The sequence below is a fragment of the Belonocnema kinseyi genome, chromosome 10, assembly GCF_010883055.1.
Source record: "Belonocnema kinseyi isolate 2016_QV_RU_SX_M_011 chromosome 10, B_treatae_v1, whole genome shotgun sequence".
Classification (NCBI taxonomy): Eukaryota; Metazoa; Arthropoda; class Insecta; order Hymenoptera; family Cynipidae; genus Belonocnema; species Belonocnema kinseyi.
The window spans coordinates 56,367,982-56,384,505 of NC_046666.1; the positions used below are offsets into that span (position 1 = coordinate 56,367,982).

The window sequence follows — 16,524 nt, forward strand, 5'->3', positions numbered from 1 at the left end:
AAAAAAATATCTACATATGTGAACTTCATTAATTTAAACACTTTCAATTTTCACGGAATCTGTTATTTTGGTCAACCCAAAATGAAGGCTGTATATTTTGAGAAAATTTTACTTGACGGTGCTGTAATTTGGATTTTAGATAAAGAAGAACCGAGTTCTCCGAAATAAATGTTAAATTCTTGAGAAAATTATAGTCCTCAAAAGAAAAAAAAGATTTAATTTCTAACACCATAATTTTTGTGAATTCTTAATTACAAGCAGATTTTCCTGCAGAAATATGCAGATAACAATAAGTGAAAAATGGCTAATTGTGATTTCGAAATTTTTCTACAATTTCTATTTTTCTCTAAAATTGAATCCAATATTAAAATCAAAGATATCAAAGTAATCTGAACCTATAAATTGACACTTTACTTGTCAATAATTCAGATAAAAATATGTAAAATAATAAATTAAAAAGGTTATTATGTCCCCTTAAATAACAACGATGTAGAAATCGGACTCGTATCATTGGTACTTATTACGAATATTTACTTAATTTCGTAATTACTGATTACGCGTTAAAATTAACTGTTTTCTTCAACCTTTAAACGATTTGAAATAATGAATATTTTATGCGTAAACCCAAAATTTCAAAAATATTTAATATTTGCTTTGAATGCTCCTTTATGATGCAATATTCTTAATAAGGAAAAAGCAATGTAATTATGATTTCATGGAGATTGGCGAAATATGTATATTCTGAAATATTTTTTTTATGAGCTTTAATTTCATCTTTAAAATAATAATAAAGTCAGAAAAATAAAGAGTTTATTATATTTCTTATAATGTATGCTTTTAAATTTTGTACAACAAGCAAATTTAAATGTTTTGAGCGAATTTAAACAAACAGACAATGGAAAAGTTTCACGGGAACAAATTTTTTTTATATTTTCAGCACATAACACAGTTTATATCCAATAATTATAGATGCATATTAATTATATAATTAATAAGATTCTGAGAAATAAAAGAGAAGGTTAAAACTTATGTCATCAATTTTGTATTAGTCAAATTATGTACGTACACTATTTTTTTTAAATATAGTCAGAAATATTCACGCATTGCCAGAAAGTGAAATAACTTAAAGAAAAATGCAATGCAAAGGCACTTTGATAAACCTATTGGCGAAAAAAAATTTTCTCTCATTTAAAAACCCTGCGTAAAAATCAATTGTCAATATAAAGCACCAGTCAGTAGTAAAATAGTAGTGTATAGACTCATTAAAAAATTAAATTCCTGTAAAACTGTGCCATAAAAATCCATTTCAATCTTTCAAATCGACATTTCAAAAAGCTCTTCACCCCTTTCCAATTATTTCAAAAGCAGCACTGACCATTATTTCGTTACACCTTTTTTCCATTTTCATTTACAAAAACGGATAGCCTCACATTGCAAAAAGTTTAATAATGAAATAATAATTTTTTTAAACAAGACGAGATATAACTTTCCTCAAAACAAAAGAATAGTTTTTGCATACGAAGTGAACGTAAGATGTTTTAAAAACATCACAGAAAGTGGAATAATAAAATACTCTCAATTATTTTCTATTAAGTAAAAAAAATATAAAAATTGAAGTTTAATAATATCTAAGAATTACAAACATTGACCTACCTCTACAATTACTGCTGATGTGCTAAAATTAAGTTTTATTTTTGTCCTTCACAAAATTTAAAATAAAATACTTCTTTTCCAAAATATTCAATGTTTGTTGAACTATAATGGCCTCGTATTTAAAATTCTTCACATTCAAAAGTTTTCAACTTTGAAAACTTTTAATTCCAAATGATACAGCTTTAATTCCTATTACTTTTTATTAATAAATTGCTTTTCCAAATTATAATAAAAAATTATGTAATTTTGAACATTGTCATTCGAAATGTACCGGCGTTTTGAAATTCAAGATGACTTTCCAATATTTTTCAGAAGCTTGGCTAGTCATCCCGAGTTTTCGAAACGTTTAGTATTTTAAATCCACCTGTTTTTCGAGAGGACTGGGCTCAGCCTTCAAAATAATGTTATTTATTCAATTTTATCATTTAGAAATGCTTTAATTTGAAAAAAAATTGATCAAGTGTTTGAGCTTTGGATTACAAATTATACAATCAAGACTCCTTTCTCATAAAATGGTCCAATTTTTAACACTGTAGTCTCTAAGCTTTTAACTTCAATTGCTTTTATTCAGTAGTTATACTGGTTCAATTTCTTATCACTCTGTTTTAAATGTTTGTTCCTTTTAAAAATTTTACCTAACATACACTTGCTTGATTTGTAAAGTTTTCAATTCAAAATCGCTTAACAAATATTTTATAAATTTCAAGCGCTTACAATTTAAAATTATTAGAATTTTTTGAGAAATTTTAAAATGCAAGATTCTCTAGCGTGCATTCCCTACTTGTTGCATATAGTACTGTGAAAAATTGGAATTATATTAACTGAAGTAAAATTATCTTTTTTATTAGACTTATTGTGTTCCTTATTTCAAAGCATTTGGAATTTGAAATTAATTTGAAAATCTAAATCTATTGATGATGTAAGCTTCTTTTGTTTCGAAACAAAAAATTCAACATTACTCACTTTAAAATTACCCCCAAACAAGAATCACTTTTTATCTTTTTTATCGTTTTATACAATTTTTCTTAATTTAGGCAATAGGTATCAAACATGCTAAACTTTTTAATAATTTAAAATAATAATTTACACAAAATAATAAATTTTATGTCATTATTAGTTAAAACACGATACATATTAATATATTGAAATTAGATTTTATTATTTTACTTATATTTGTGCTTCTTATTACTATTGACTATCGACTGTAAGACCATTATCTATTGTAGGGTGGTCTGCCTTAGATTTAATTATCATATTTATTAATGATACGAGTTGTTCGTAAATATACGTGAATTTGTCTTCTCGGACAATGTTATCTTGACCGAAAAATGTTATAACAAAATTAGAACAGAGCCAGGGCAAACTTTAATATAAAAATTAGGTTGCGTTATCAGATCCAACTTATCAAAACCTTTTATTAGACCTGAGTTTTAAATGTAATTAACTCATAAAAAATAACAAAGGTATTACAAATTTCTAATAAATCGTGAATTCTTTCAATAAACTTCTCTTAATATCCAAGAGTAATATTTGCATGCTAATTAAACATGAAATATTTTTTCAGAACTCAACAGTAAGTGTCACAATAAATGATTATCTCATTTCAAACAAATAAGGAACTCCGTCTTAGAAGATTTAATAATTGTTTTGAGTTATACTTTAGAATGCTTTATTTTTAAAAGGAAAAAATAAGAGTGCAATTGCGTCTTGTACAATTTGGGAAGGAATCCCCTTTTAGGGATTAATGTTTCCTGTACTGTATTGTAAAACCATAGTTAATTAATTAATCATGCATAAAATTATTACTCCAAATGAAAGTTTTACTAGCTTTCACAGGTTGACAACTTTAATGTTTTACAGCTTCACTCATTCACAGGTTTACTGTTTCACAGCTACACAGACATTTAGTTGCTTTATTTAAAAAATGATGAATAAAAGAAGCATATCTGCATACAATTGAAAAAATTGTAGAATATGAAATTCAGAAGTACAAGCGTGAAAAATTTATCATTGGATTATAACGATATGTTTTAACTGTGGCAATATTTACATAAGATATGAATAATCTAGCAATTACGATATCCTCGTAATAAGATGTTTTTGCATGTAAACGAAGGTATAAGAAGAATTGCAAAGTAAACTGTAGTATTGTATTTTTCCAACTTCTTAACGAACTTCTAGGTTTTATAAGGTACGTCAGAATTTGTAACAAGATTATTTACACGGTAAAAAAGCATATAGTAGTGCTGAAATTTTCTAAATTCAGAATTTACATTTTTTAACTAGAAAATTGTATACGTTAAAATTTTAAAATATAAATACTGTAATGGAGAAATGATAAAACTGGCATTAAGAAGGACGTCCGGTTTTAAACTTTTTATTTATACAAAATTATTCCTCAAGAAATATAATAGTTTATTTTTTTCATATATTATTTGATATACATAAAAAGTAATACATATTTCGTGAAACCAACAACGCCAAAAAATGATAAGATTCCACTGAAAAAACGATATTATAATTGCATGAATTTCGCACTAAGTTGAAGAATATCTGCAACTTAAATAGGCGCCCAAAATAAATTCCTAATGTAAGAAGGAGGCCCTTTTACCTTAAGAATATCTATTTTTGTCTATATGCTAATAGGGTATAGTCAATCATAGACTATAAAGGTTATGTCTCGGTGTGATTGCGCAAAATAAATACTTAATTAATATATGTACATACTGATTTGAGAAATCTTTAATTGAAAAGTAAAAAAAATTATGAACATCAAAACCAGAAGTATACTGTCACATTGAGTGAGTCAAAAAATGTATAGGTTACAAACTATTTTTTTCAATTGAAAATAATATAGTACTAACCAAATTGTGACACATTTTGAAGAAAGATATTCAATTACTTGTATGTTGTACTTACCACTTTTATTTAACGCAAAAAACTCAATGCCAAGAATTACAAACAAAAAATTAATTTAGAAGCACTTGTTATGAAACATTAAAAGAAACTATTGAACAGAGCAAGGCGTATTTTCCTTAGCTCATTTCTTCTTCCCCACTTATTTGCTCATTTCTAGAATATTTTCTACTTTTGGTTAGAAGATACTTTTAAAGTAAGAATTTTGCTCACATCATTAAGAATAGTACTAAGAATATGCCTGTTAGAATATGACACTCTTAATAATTTTGTAATACATACATATTGTTGTTTTACTTTTTGTAGATGCATACATTAATACTTTGCCTTGGAATATGCTCAGCTTTTGCTTTAGGCCTTAAGCTGCCTAACCCTGATGAAAAGAGTGAAAGTAAGTCGTTTATCATGTTATAGTAATTACATGTGAAAACAAAAATAAAAAATAATAATATTCTATGCAGAAATGTGCATGACTTGTTTTTATTTTTGAATAATTATGAGCATTATACCTTTTGTAATGCAAGGCTTCTTAAATAACATCCATTTTTTCAAATAGTTCCAGCCTGTGCATTAATATTATAAAGTAAACAGTGGATTACGATATGCAAAAAGTAAAAAAAGGCAAAATAATAATTTTTTTAATTCATTTATTTCGACAATGCGACATGAGTCGACATTGTACCAGCAGTGACTGAAAGCGAGAGTTTGGTGTATATTTAAAATACAGAAATAAAAAAAATGCTTTTTGAAAGAAGTGATTCCAACAGTTTTTTAATTGCATTTTTAAAATATCCGAACATCATCTGAGGAGAAAGTTATACAAAAAATATTCCAGTAATATAATTTGTACATTTTCATTCTAATAAGAACGTATTGGTTTTTATGTAAAATTTGACTTAGTCAGATTTTATTGAAAATGGGCACCCTTTATAAGCCCTAAAAAAAGGTCAAGTTCGCTATCCAACCTTTTTTATGAAAAGTCGAAGAGAGCATTTAAAAAAAAGAGCAAAACACAAATAGTTGCTCTTTAAGAGCTCTATAAGATTAACAACTTTTTACGACTTTTTGATTATTAGTAAAAAATCGAAAATTAAAATTTTATTCGGAAAAAATAATTACAAATTTCAATCATTTGTCAAACTTTGCAAGATACGAAAAAGATAAATTTACAGAAATTGCACACTAAAAAAATATCTGCAAATTTGTTATGGAACACTTTTTTATAGGACACGTAGTTGTTATTTTATTCGTAAAAAAACAACACTAAAAATTAAATTTTTTAACAAAGGACATAAGCTATGAAAAAAATTAGTTAAACAAAAGTTGTTCTCATAAAATGAGCTAGCGATTTATTATTACTAATTATTCGATAGGTTGCCTGGTTTTTGTTTTATTCCTAGAAAACGACATTAAAAATAAAAAAATAAAAATTCTTGGGCAAACGACACAAGCTACGCAAAAAATATTTACAGAAAAGTCGTGCAGTCTAAAATGTGCTATAAATTTGTTGTTATATATTTTTTTATGAAACGCACCATTTTGGTTTTAATTTTTAAACATAACATTGAAAAATTAAAATTTTGAAAAACGACACCAGGTAAGAAAAAAAATTAGGACACACGTTATGCAGTCAAAAAAGGTCAACAAATTTTTTAATAATATAATTTTTGAATAGGCGAGTAGCCTTTCCTTTATTTGTACAAAATAAGTTTATACATAAAGAATTAATCCGCGAAACCCTGAACTTCAACAAAAGGGAATTCAAATTTACCAAATTACAGTTGTCGATGCTTCGACCTTTATTTTTAAAAATTCTGTGCATAAATGTGGGAGAAATACAAAGACCGAGCGTGCAGTGCGACGGAAATACATTATGGAGCGCGAGTCGCGAAAACCAACAGTCGACTTTCTAGATTCAACAGCTGTAATTTTACAACAAAATTTGTATAACTGTTTTGATTCTATATGTTTTTTACTAATCCTTAAGGAAAACAGGATGATTATTAAAAAAAAATTTGTTGACAATCCAAATTTTTAATTTTGAAAAAAGCACTGCCACCATTTTTTGTTTTTCGACAAATGTGCGCACACTATGAAAGAATAATGATCCTTCAAAAATCTTTATTTGATATTTTTTTCAGGTTAAAGTTGGTTGAGGCTCATTGTCTCCAAGTACCAATTGAAAAAAAATTAAATACATTTTTAAACCAGAACCCACAGGAAGCTTTAGCCTTTTATACGAATAGTTCCGGCTTATTGTGACAACTTGCTGAGAATTTATAGTTTTATAAATGGCAATAAATATTTATACTTTTAAAGTTAAGCTTTTTATCAATATTTTCCAGAAATCGTTGGCTGTTACACTACGGGAGGCGATTTAGCAGAACTCGACCTTCTTTGCACTCATATGTTTTACAGTTACGTTGGAATTGATAAAGACGCTTCCATTCAAATTATTGATCCATATGAAGATATAGAAGGTCAAGGATATATAGAATTCAATGATCTTCGGAAAAAGAATCCAAAGTTAAAAACCTTAATTTCCATCAGGAATAATGACAATCATTTATTACCGAATATTACTAACATTGAGTAAGTCTTATTTCCTGTGAAGGATGTGTGACGTTCAATAAAAAAGTTACATACAAAATTACTGAGAAATTAGGGCCCTTTTTCATAGAACTTTATATATTAATTAATTTATGTTTAGTTCACCGTATAGAGTTGTCACTGATCCGGCTCTGCAAGAAAAACTTGTAAATAACATTGTCAACTTCGTAAAAAAATACGGATTCAGCGGAATAGATCTCGATTTGACGGATACTTCTGAATTTGGTGGACATCCTTCTGATAAGGGAAATTTAGTTTCATCCTTAAAAGCACTCAGAGAAAAATTCGATAAAGAAGGACTCATTTTATCTGTATTGGTTGATCCTAATGAAGAGACTGCTAAGAGATTTTATGATATTAAAGGAATATCCAAATATGTGAACTTCATAAATCTAAGGACTTTCGATTTTCACGGAATCTCTGATGCGGAGAAGAAAGTTGGCCATACTTCTCCAATGTATTCTTCATCAAAGGAAAATGCGGAGGACCGCAAGAAAAACATTGTAAGTACTTTTAGTACTAGCAAGAGACATACAGTGTGTCAAAAAAGCCCCGGGACTACCAAATAAACCCTTAGGTACAATTTTTTTGGAGAAGGTTGAGGTCATTCTTAAAGTAACGTTCAACGAGGAATCCAGTGGTAACCTTATTTTTTACCTTGACCATGACCTCCATATTTATTTCAAGGCCACGATTATTTTTTAAATGGAGTGACCCATTTTTGATATTAGCGATCGAAAGTGAGGAAAATTTTACGTTAAAAAGTTTAGTCAGGTCATAGGTAAGGTGTTACCTTGATGGACATGTCAAGCTCATTTAAACTTCAATATGGTCTGAAAATTTTTTCGCAAGCTAGCTTGTGAAAATCATACTCTTACCCTACTTACTTAAACAATGTACATTGAATGGTGACCATAGAGTAGCCTTGAACATGAGCGACAGTCAATATGTACATTGTTCAAGTAAGAAATTAAGTAAGTGAGGTAAGAGGACACTTTTTGAAGTACAATTTTCCGTTCTTTCAATTTCCGATGTAAAACAGAGTCGTTTCAATTAAGAAAAAAGAGTGACCTTGATATGACATTGATGGTCATGGTCAAGGTCACTCGATGTTCATCATTCAATGTACATTGTTTAAGTAAGTAAGTAGGGTAAGAGGGTGATTTTCACAAGCGAGCTTGCGAAAAAATGTTCAGACTATATTGAAGTTTGAATGACCTTTATACGTCCATCAAGGCCACATCTTACCAATCACCTGACTGCACTTTTTAACGTAACATTTTTCGATTTCCTATGTGAAAAATGGGCCATTCCCTTTAAAAAAAATAAAGGTGACCTTGAAATAACCATAAAGGTCATGGTCAGCGCCAAATCTAAGGTCATCACTGGATTCCTTTTTGAAGGTTACTTCAAGAATGACCTTAACCTTCTCAAAAAAAATTGTTCCTAAGGATTTATTTGGCTACCCGGGTTATTTTGGACACCCTGTATAAGGTAACGTACTTACATTTTGTAACACCTCAAGGAGGCGGGGGTTAAGGCAATTTGTCACGATTTTTTACGGAACAGAGGACAAGGTCCTTTAAATATGTACGCAATTTTTTGAACATTTTTAAAAACTATCTCCTGAAGATTATCTTTTTTGTTATAAACGTTATAATTTATTTTAAACTTTTAACATTTTCTTAAAAATGCATTCCTATTGGTTGCAAATCCAACTGATTTGGTAAAAAGTCTTTCTTTTTTTAAATTAATATTTTGTTGCTGATAAGTCAAAGAAAATCTTTTTTAGATTAAAACTATTGTTTCAGAAAATTTCTCTTTTCACTCTTCAATTCTTTTTATCGAAAAATTCTCTTTTTTTGTTTAAAATATAACGATTCCATAGAAAATATACTTTTTGTTTAAATTTAATACTTTAATTTTGAAAAAAACTGCAGTCTTTTCTGGATAAAAATTCAACTTTAAAAATAAATTTAATTCAAAATTCATCTATTTTAAGAGAAGTTTCATCTTTCTTGTATGAAAATGTAACTGTTTGGTTCAAAAATAAACTATTTTGCTAAAAAGTCATACTATTTGGTTAAAAATTGTAGTGTTTTGTTGAAAAATTAACTATTTTAGAGAAAATTCGCTTTTTGTTTCAAATGTATGTATGTTTTGGGGTTGAAAAATGTACTGAAATAGTTTATGGATGAAAGTTTAACAATAAAAAACAAAATTTGTTGTTTTTCATAAACAATTGATCTTTTTTTAGTACAAATTTCATCTTTCTTGGATAAAGACGCATCTATTTGACAAAAATTATCTTTTAAGATGGAAAATTTAATATTTTCATAGAAACTTATTTTTGGTTAAACAAATTCACATTTTCATATTGAAAAGTCAAATATGATCTATCTGGATGAAAATTTAACTAGTTTATTGTACATTACTTTTTTTTCTTTAGGAATTCATCTGTTTTAAGAGCACATTAATCTTTTTGGGATAAAAATGCAACTATTTGGTAGAAAATTGAACAATTAAAAAAAATCATCCTTTTTGTTTAAATATTCGTGTTTTTTATTAAATATTTAACTTAATTGTAGAAACTTATTTTTTAAATAAGCACTTATATTTTTACCGTGAAAATTCAACTGATATCTGTTTTAACAAGAAATTAAATTTTTTTCTTTAATTTATCTTTTCGATTTAAAAATTACGTGATTTAATAGATAATTAATTAATTTCAAAGATTTGTTTGAAGAACTTTGTAAAGAAATAATTTTTTTATAGATTAATATTTTCAGTTGCAAATTTAACTGTTTAGTGGAAAGGCCTTTTTTTTATTTTATATTTCATGTTTGTTGGGTAAAAATGCATCATTTTTGTGGAAAATTAACTTTTTGCTGAAGTCATATTTTTGGTGTGAAAATTAAATTTTTGTAGAGAAAATTCGTATGTTGGTACGAAGGCTCAGAAATTTAGGTGAACTTTTATTTCTTTCTTTAGAAAAAATTTTAACTTTTTGAAAATTCGTCTTTTTGGTTTAAAAATTCTTCTTTTTTTTAAATTGAAATCTAAATAATGACACTTTTTTTTGGTATTTATCTTTTTAGGTTGAAAGCTCAAGTATATTGTTAAAACTTCATATTTAATACTATAAAAGACTTTTTTCTTCTAAAATAGATGAATAAATTTAAAAACGTTACATTTTTATTTAAAATACTGTTCTATTCCGTTCGTACAAGATTCTTTGTTAAACAATTTAAAAGATTATAATGCTGGTATCTTAATGTTAATGATTAAGGAAAGTAATAAATTAGTCATTGAAAAATCAGTGAATTTTGAAAATTAAGTTCTCAGATTTCTTTTCCAATTCCACTAGCCATAACTAGCAAAACTTGTCTGGAAACTAAAAATCACGCACAGTAACAGGAGGAGGGTAGAAATATTTGTTTACGGTTTGTAACATTGGGAAGGGGGGGGGGGTCTTAGAGAGGGCCTAAAATCCGTTGTGAAATTTAAGTACGGTGCCTAAAAAAATATTTGAATAGGTGATTTTCTAATCAGTTATCTTCTTAGGATTATGTTGTGAAATACTGGATTTCGCAATCAGCTCCACCAAATAAGTTGATACTAGGAACTGCTTCTTACGGAACAAGCTATACCTTGGCTAACTCAAAGCAAATCGGTAGAGGTGCACTATTTTCCGATGTAGGTTCATACGCTACTTCAATAGAAGGTACTCTAGAATATTTTAACGTATGTCTTTTGTTAAAAAAACCAGAATGGAAGCATCTCTATGATGAAGAACAGCAAGTACCGTACATCTACTATGAGAATCAAATTGTTGCCTATGAGAGTGTTGAGTAAGTGTTTAAATAAAATAATTTTTACACTAATGTTTCAATATTGATGGACATATTTAATTTTAATATTTATTTTCAGATCCATTAAAACGAAGGTTATATATGCTGAGGAAATGAAACTTGGCGGTGTTTGGATTTATTCTGTACATCAAGATGACTTTGGTGGAGTATGTGGCGAAAAGTACCCACTTCTGAAGACAGTGAACCGAGTTCTCGAAAAAAAGTTGTAAATTCTGGTGTAAGTCACAGTCGGTGAAATAAATCATTTATTATATCTCTAACAGTCACCTTTTTTCGAGTTTTCGATTATAAGCAGTTTAAAATATATATTAATGTAACTTTATCTTAGTAAAAATATCGATTCTATAAATAGCATTAAGTGGTTCCTCTATAATGTGCTGATAAAATCAAATAAGCAGTGGCGAATTTTAATCTGAACATTTTTTCAGAATGTGTATTGTTGTTTTGCATTTAATTAAATATTAACTTCAGCTACATAAAAATGATCATAACTAATTAATAGAACCTGTATCTGCCAATAATTCAGGTCACAGCAAGTGAAATAATTAAAAAATATTATTATGTACTTTCAAATAACAAAGATATAAAAATCGATCTCTAATTTTAGTTGTGAATAAAGACTGTTGACCTAGTTCCGTAATTACTGATTTCGTGTTAAATTTAATTTTTTTATTTTGCTTTCGTTTCGCTGGTTCGTGCATTATCCAAAGTTATTTTTATTTGGATGCATTATTTTCGTCTTAATTTTTATGAATTTTTGCAACAAAGTGCAACCCCTAAAAACCATCCCTTATGCGGCAAACACCATCGCGGGGCCAGCGCAAATTTTAACTGGCCTCGATATTTTCCAAACTGAACTTTATATGAGTCATATATTTTCGTCTCAATTTGTTTAAATTTGCGTAGGCAACTTCAACCCCTAAAAACTAACCCCTGTAAGGCCAACTACAATGCAGAGCTAGTGAAATATTTCGCCAGCCCCGGCTGTTTATGTAAATATGACCTGATTAAGTATTCTTATTTAGAATATTTTCTAGCTTTGAGAATTTTTTAACAAGGTTGTGGCTAAACTTAGCCATCGTAAAGCAATTGAAGAATTATTTTAGTTTTTGTGTTTAAGGCAACCAAAATCTCAAACTCTTGAAATTTTGGCGCCTACGCATACGACCGCCTTAAAACAACTAGGAGTGGATTATAAGGGTTTCCTGAGTGAAGGTTTCCTGGGCGATTATTTGAGTTAAAAATATTTTTTCACTTTTTTACTTGGAGCATTTTTAGAATGTTTTCGTTAAAACCATTAGGGGGGATTCTAAGGGTTCTTGTATATTATTCTTAAATTTGAGACTTAACCTGGAGTTGTGTAAAGGTGACCTGTGTAAGTATTTTTATTTCGAACATTTTCAGGCTTTTTACTTGGATAATTTTTGTATTCTTTTCCTCAAAACTACTAAAAGGTGGTTTGTAATGGTCGTAAAATATTATTGTTTAATTAAAAACTTAATCCGGATTTTTGTAAGGGTCATCAGAGTAATTATTTTCAATTAAAAAATCGTTAAAAAATAATTAGGAAAGATTATAAGCGTTGTTGAATATCATTCTTCGATTTGAGACTCAACCTGGAGTTTTGTAAATGTGACCTGAGTAAGTATTTTTATTTAGAATATTTTCTGGCTTCTTTACTCGAATCATTTTTCAAATGTCTTTGTTAACACAACTCTAGGTGGATTACAAATGTTGCTAAATATTATTGTTAGATATAAAACTTGGAAAGGAGTGTTTTAACGGTGACCTGAGTGATTAATTTTATTTAAAATATTTTCTGGCTTTATGACTTGGAGAATTTTTGGAGTGTTTTTGTTAAAATAAATAGGGGTACATCCTAATGGCCGTGAAAGATTATTGTTAGGTTTAAAAATTAACCTGAAGTTTTTTTCAATTACCTAATTGATAATTTTTTATTTAAAATATTTTGTGGCCGTTATACTTGAAGAATTTTTGGAATATTTTCGTTAAAACAACTAGGAGACCGTTTCTATTTTTCTGTATTGATTACGCGTTTTGCGTAGATTTGATTGACTACTAATGACTACGTGCGAAACCTTGAATCTTGGTGGGAAACAGGACCATTTCGCTGGCCCAATCACGCTCGAAAATTAAATTTTTTAATTGATATACGTAGTGAACAATTTTATTTAAATTTGTTTAACTAAAATTAGAATTTGTGCAACAACGGAAGCACCTGGTTACTGAAAAAAAACCCTGGCAAGGGCAGTGAAATATTTCGCCAGCCAGTCCCTTTATTTTTAAAATAACTTTTCTGGCCCCGCGATGGTGTTTGTTGCATAGGAGGTAGGTTTTAGTGATTAAATTTTGTTGCAAAAATTTGAAAAGTTAAGACGAAAATAATGCGCTCATCTAAAGTTGTTTTTTGGATAATGTCGGGGCCAGCAAAACGATTCGCTGGTCACGCCATGATTGTTTCCGCATAGGGGTTGTTTTAGGGGGATAGTTTTTCGGGGTTAAAACTAATTGAAGACTTTTGTGCAAATTAAGGCGAAAACAACGCGCCTAGATAAAGTTGATTTCGCACAATGTCGGTATTAATGAAATATTTCGCTATTCCAGTCATAATTTTTGCCGCTTAGGGGCTAGTTTGTAATGATTAAAAAAAATTAAGTACAAATTAAAATTAAAAGAAAATTAAAATTAAATATAAATTAAAATTAATACGAAACAGTTTACCGATGTAAAGAAATTTTTTGCTAACCTTACTATGTCGCTTGTTTTACAGGGAGTAGTTTTTAAGGGACATGTAAAATTTTTCACTGCCCCCGCCATAGTATTTACCACATGGAGGGTTTTTTTAAGGGTTGAAGTTTGTTGCAGAACTTTAAACGAGTTAAGTCGAAAATGATTCACCCATATTAAGTTTATTTTAGACAATGGTAAAGCTGACTGGCAAAATATTACGTTAGCCCTGCCATGCCGTTTTTTTCGCAAACAAGTAGTTATTATAGTTTAAGGTTTGTTCACAAATTTGAACAACTCACGGCAAAAAGATGGGCCCGTGTAAAGTTGATTTTGGAAAATGTCGGGACAAGGGAAATAGTTCGCAGGCCCCACTATTGTTATTTAGAGAAATCAGGTACTTCCTAAGTTGCACACATTCTAATCTCGGTTGAACAAATTTAAACAAATTCTGCCAGAAATATTTGGCTTAAAAAGTTTTAAATTGCATGGGTGGTAGGGCCAGAGAAATATTTGTGAATCAAAGAAAATAATTATTTTTTAATTAATTTACTTTGACTATTCCACATAATTCGACACTGTGTCTGCTGAGATTTTCTGAGCTTTTAATTATATTTCAAAACTACTTCAAAATCAGATGCGCATACGTGCGGCTATTGAAATAAAATTGTTATCAATAACCAGTTACTACTACCAAAGACATTCAACCAAGATTTTAAATTCTATTGGATATCACAGTAATTGAAATAAATAATTTATTACATCTCCAATATTCCGAATTTGATTTTCTTACTAACACTAGACAGAAAATAGTATTTATTTGATATTATCATATTAAAAATACATATTGAGGAGTTACATGTAAGAGGTTCTGTAAAAATAAGTCAAAAATAAACGAATTAATAGTGGTGAATTTAGATATACAAATATTACTAAAAATTTTAATGTTCATTGGCATTTATTTAAATGTTAAGATTGGCTACATAAAAGTGATCATAACTTATAATAATTTAGGACTGTATCCATCAACCATTGACGTCACGGCAAGTGAAATAATAAAAAATTTGATTGTGTTCTCTTGAATGATAAAGATAACCTAATTCCGCAGCTGCTGCTTGTATGCTGAACTTGAATTTTGTTTTTCGGCCTACACGAGATTTGAGCTAACAAATCTCGGCTGCGTGTAGTCTATATTTGAAAAAGGCACGTTTTTTCGAGAATATTAAATATTTTTTCACCTGTTCTTCATGGTGCAATATTCTTAATGAGAAAAAATTAATGTACTTCTGTTTCTGTTGAAATTGGTGGAATATTTACATTTTTTAGGGTTATTTTTTCTGCCATCAGAAGTAATTTAATCTTTTTAATGAAGCCTTCATGCACTATTAAGTTGATAACAACAAATTAACAATGGCGAATTGTGATGTGAAAATTGTTATAAAAGCATAAGGAATATTTTATCATGTCCTCTTAAATAATAAAAATATTTAAATCATTCTTCAATTATAGATGCTTCATGCATTATTCGAAATATATCAACATAGATGTTTCATATTTGTATGTCTCGTGAAAAAAATACCGGAATCTGCATAAAAAATTGGTCGATTCGAACATCCTAATTATTCTGAAAATGTTTAATGGTAAAAAATTATTCAAAAGGACATGGCAGAATATAACATCGAAAATGGTTTGCGTTATCAGAAATGTGTTATCAAAAAATTCTAATTATTTGGATATAAACCATATAAGTAAGTAATGGTTGATAAAAAACTTAAGTTGAAAAAATGTTTAGTGATTTGTGATTTTACTTTCCTCAAAATAAAATAAAAGTGTTTGCTCGCAAAATAAATGTAATAGGTTTAAGAAACTGAAGGCAGGTACAATTATAGAAAATTCCCAAATAGGTCCTGTTGAATAGCAGTAATATGAAAATCGGAATCTAATAATAGTTACAAATTACGAACATTGACCTATTTCCGCAATTACTGATTTCGTATTAAACTCAAATTTTGTTTTTTTGGCCTTCACAAGATTTAAGATAACAAATCTCGTCTGCGTAAAGCTTATGTTTGAAGCCAAACTTTTTTTCGAGAATATTCAAGGTTTGTTTGAAACGAATCTTTGTCATCCAATTTTCCTAATAAGAAAAAAATACAATGCACTTATGAGTCTAGTGAAATGTATGAAATATTCAAATTCAGAAGGATCAGGGTTGTCTATCTTAAGCTGAATTCTCATCATTTTGATTAAGCATTTATTCAATTAATCACTACTTCAAAGACCGTAAATCTTGATACAAAAATGTTGTCCCAAATTTTCAGTATAAATAGCGGAATGGGAAGAAGTTCGTACGTTATTCCGAATTTCAGGATGAGAAGCTATTATTGATTTAAAATTATGAATATACTCTCAAAATTAACACGCACACTTCGTTTCACGACTGTGAAAGTAAGAAGTGTAAACAAGTCAAATTTATCAATTTAGGCTAAGGTCTAATGTTCTTCCTCAACGACGGTCACATTTGCCTAAGATAGGAAAGAATGTGGCAGTCGTATTGTCGTATACTAAGTGATCTAGTGTAGGCAAGCGAAAGTTTAAGAGGGCTTTTTGGTTAACCTAAAGTATTGTATTTCTTCAAAAAATTTTAAGAAAGACCCGAAAAATTAAAGGTACGTATAATTAGTATGAGTTGTACTAGAGATTTTAAAATTTTGTTGCAACATCC

The 16,524-nt window shown here is 28.7% G+C and overlaps 1 protein-coding gene across 2 annotated transcripts; it reads left to right on the forward strand.

The window, feature by feature from the left end:
• Window positions 1-3,810: 3,810 nt before the first annotated feature.
• LOC117181837 (chitotriosidase-1-like) lies at window positions 3,811-11,311 on the forward strand. 2 transcript variants are annotated; one of them, XM_033374832.1, is made up of 7 exons: window positions 3,811-3,844; window positions 4,876-4,960; window positions 6,915-7,161; window positions 7,280-7,682; window positions 10,744-10,875; window positions 10,949-11,030; window positions 11,110-11,264. In XM_033374832.1, exons 2-7 carry the CDS (start codon window positions 4,876-4,878, stop codon window positions 11,145-11,147), a joined length of 987 nt encoding a protein of 328 aa, XP_033230723.1. In that variant the 5' UTR covers window positions 3,811-3,844; the 3' UTR covers window positions 11,148-11,264. The 2 variants fall into 2 exon arrangements, with proteins under 2 accessions (XP_033230723.1, XP_033230722.1); XM_033374831.1 differs by having other exon boundaries at window positions 10,744-11,030; window positions 11,110-11,311.
• The last annotated feature ends 5,213 nt before the right edge of the window (window positions 11,312-16,524 follow it).

Bases quoted from the DNA above. Each gene is read 5' to 3' on its own strand.
- LOC117181837 (XM_033374831.1), top strand. From the start codon at position 4,876: ATGCATACATTAATACTTTGCCTTGGAATATGCTCAGCTTTTGCTTTA. The intron at 4,961-6,914 runs GTAAGTCGTTTA...AATATTTTCCAG, and splicing joins CCCTGATGAAAAGAGTGAAA to AAATCGTTGGCTGTTACACT. The intron at 11,031-11,109 runs GTAAGTGTTTAA...ATTTATTTTCAG, and splicing joins GTTGCCTATGAGAGTGTTGA to ATCCATTAAAACGAAGGTTA.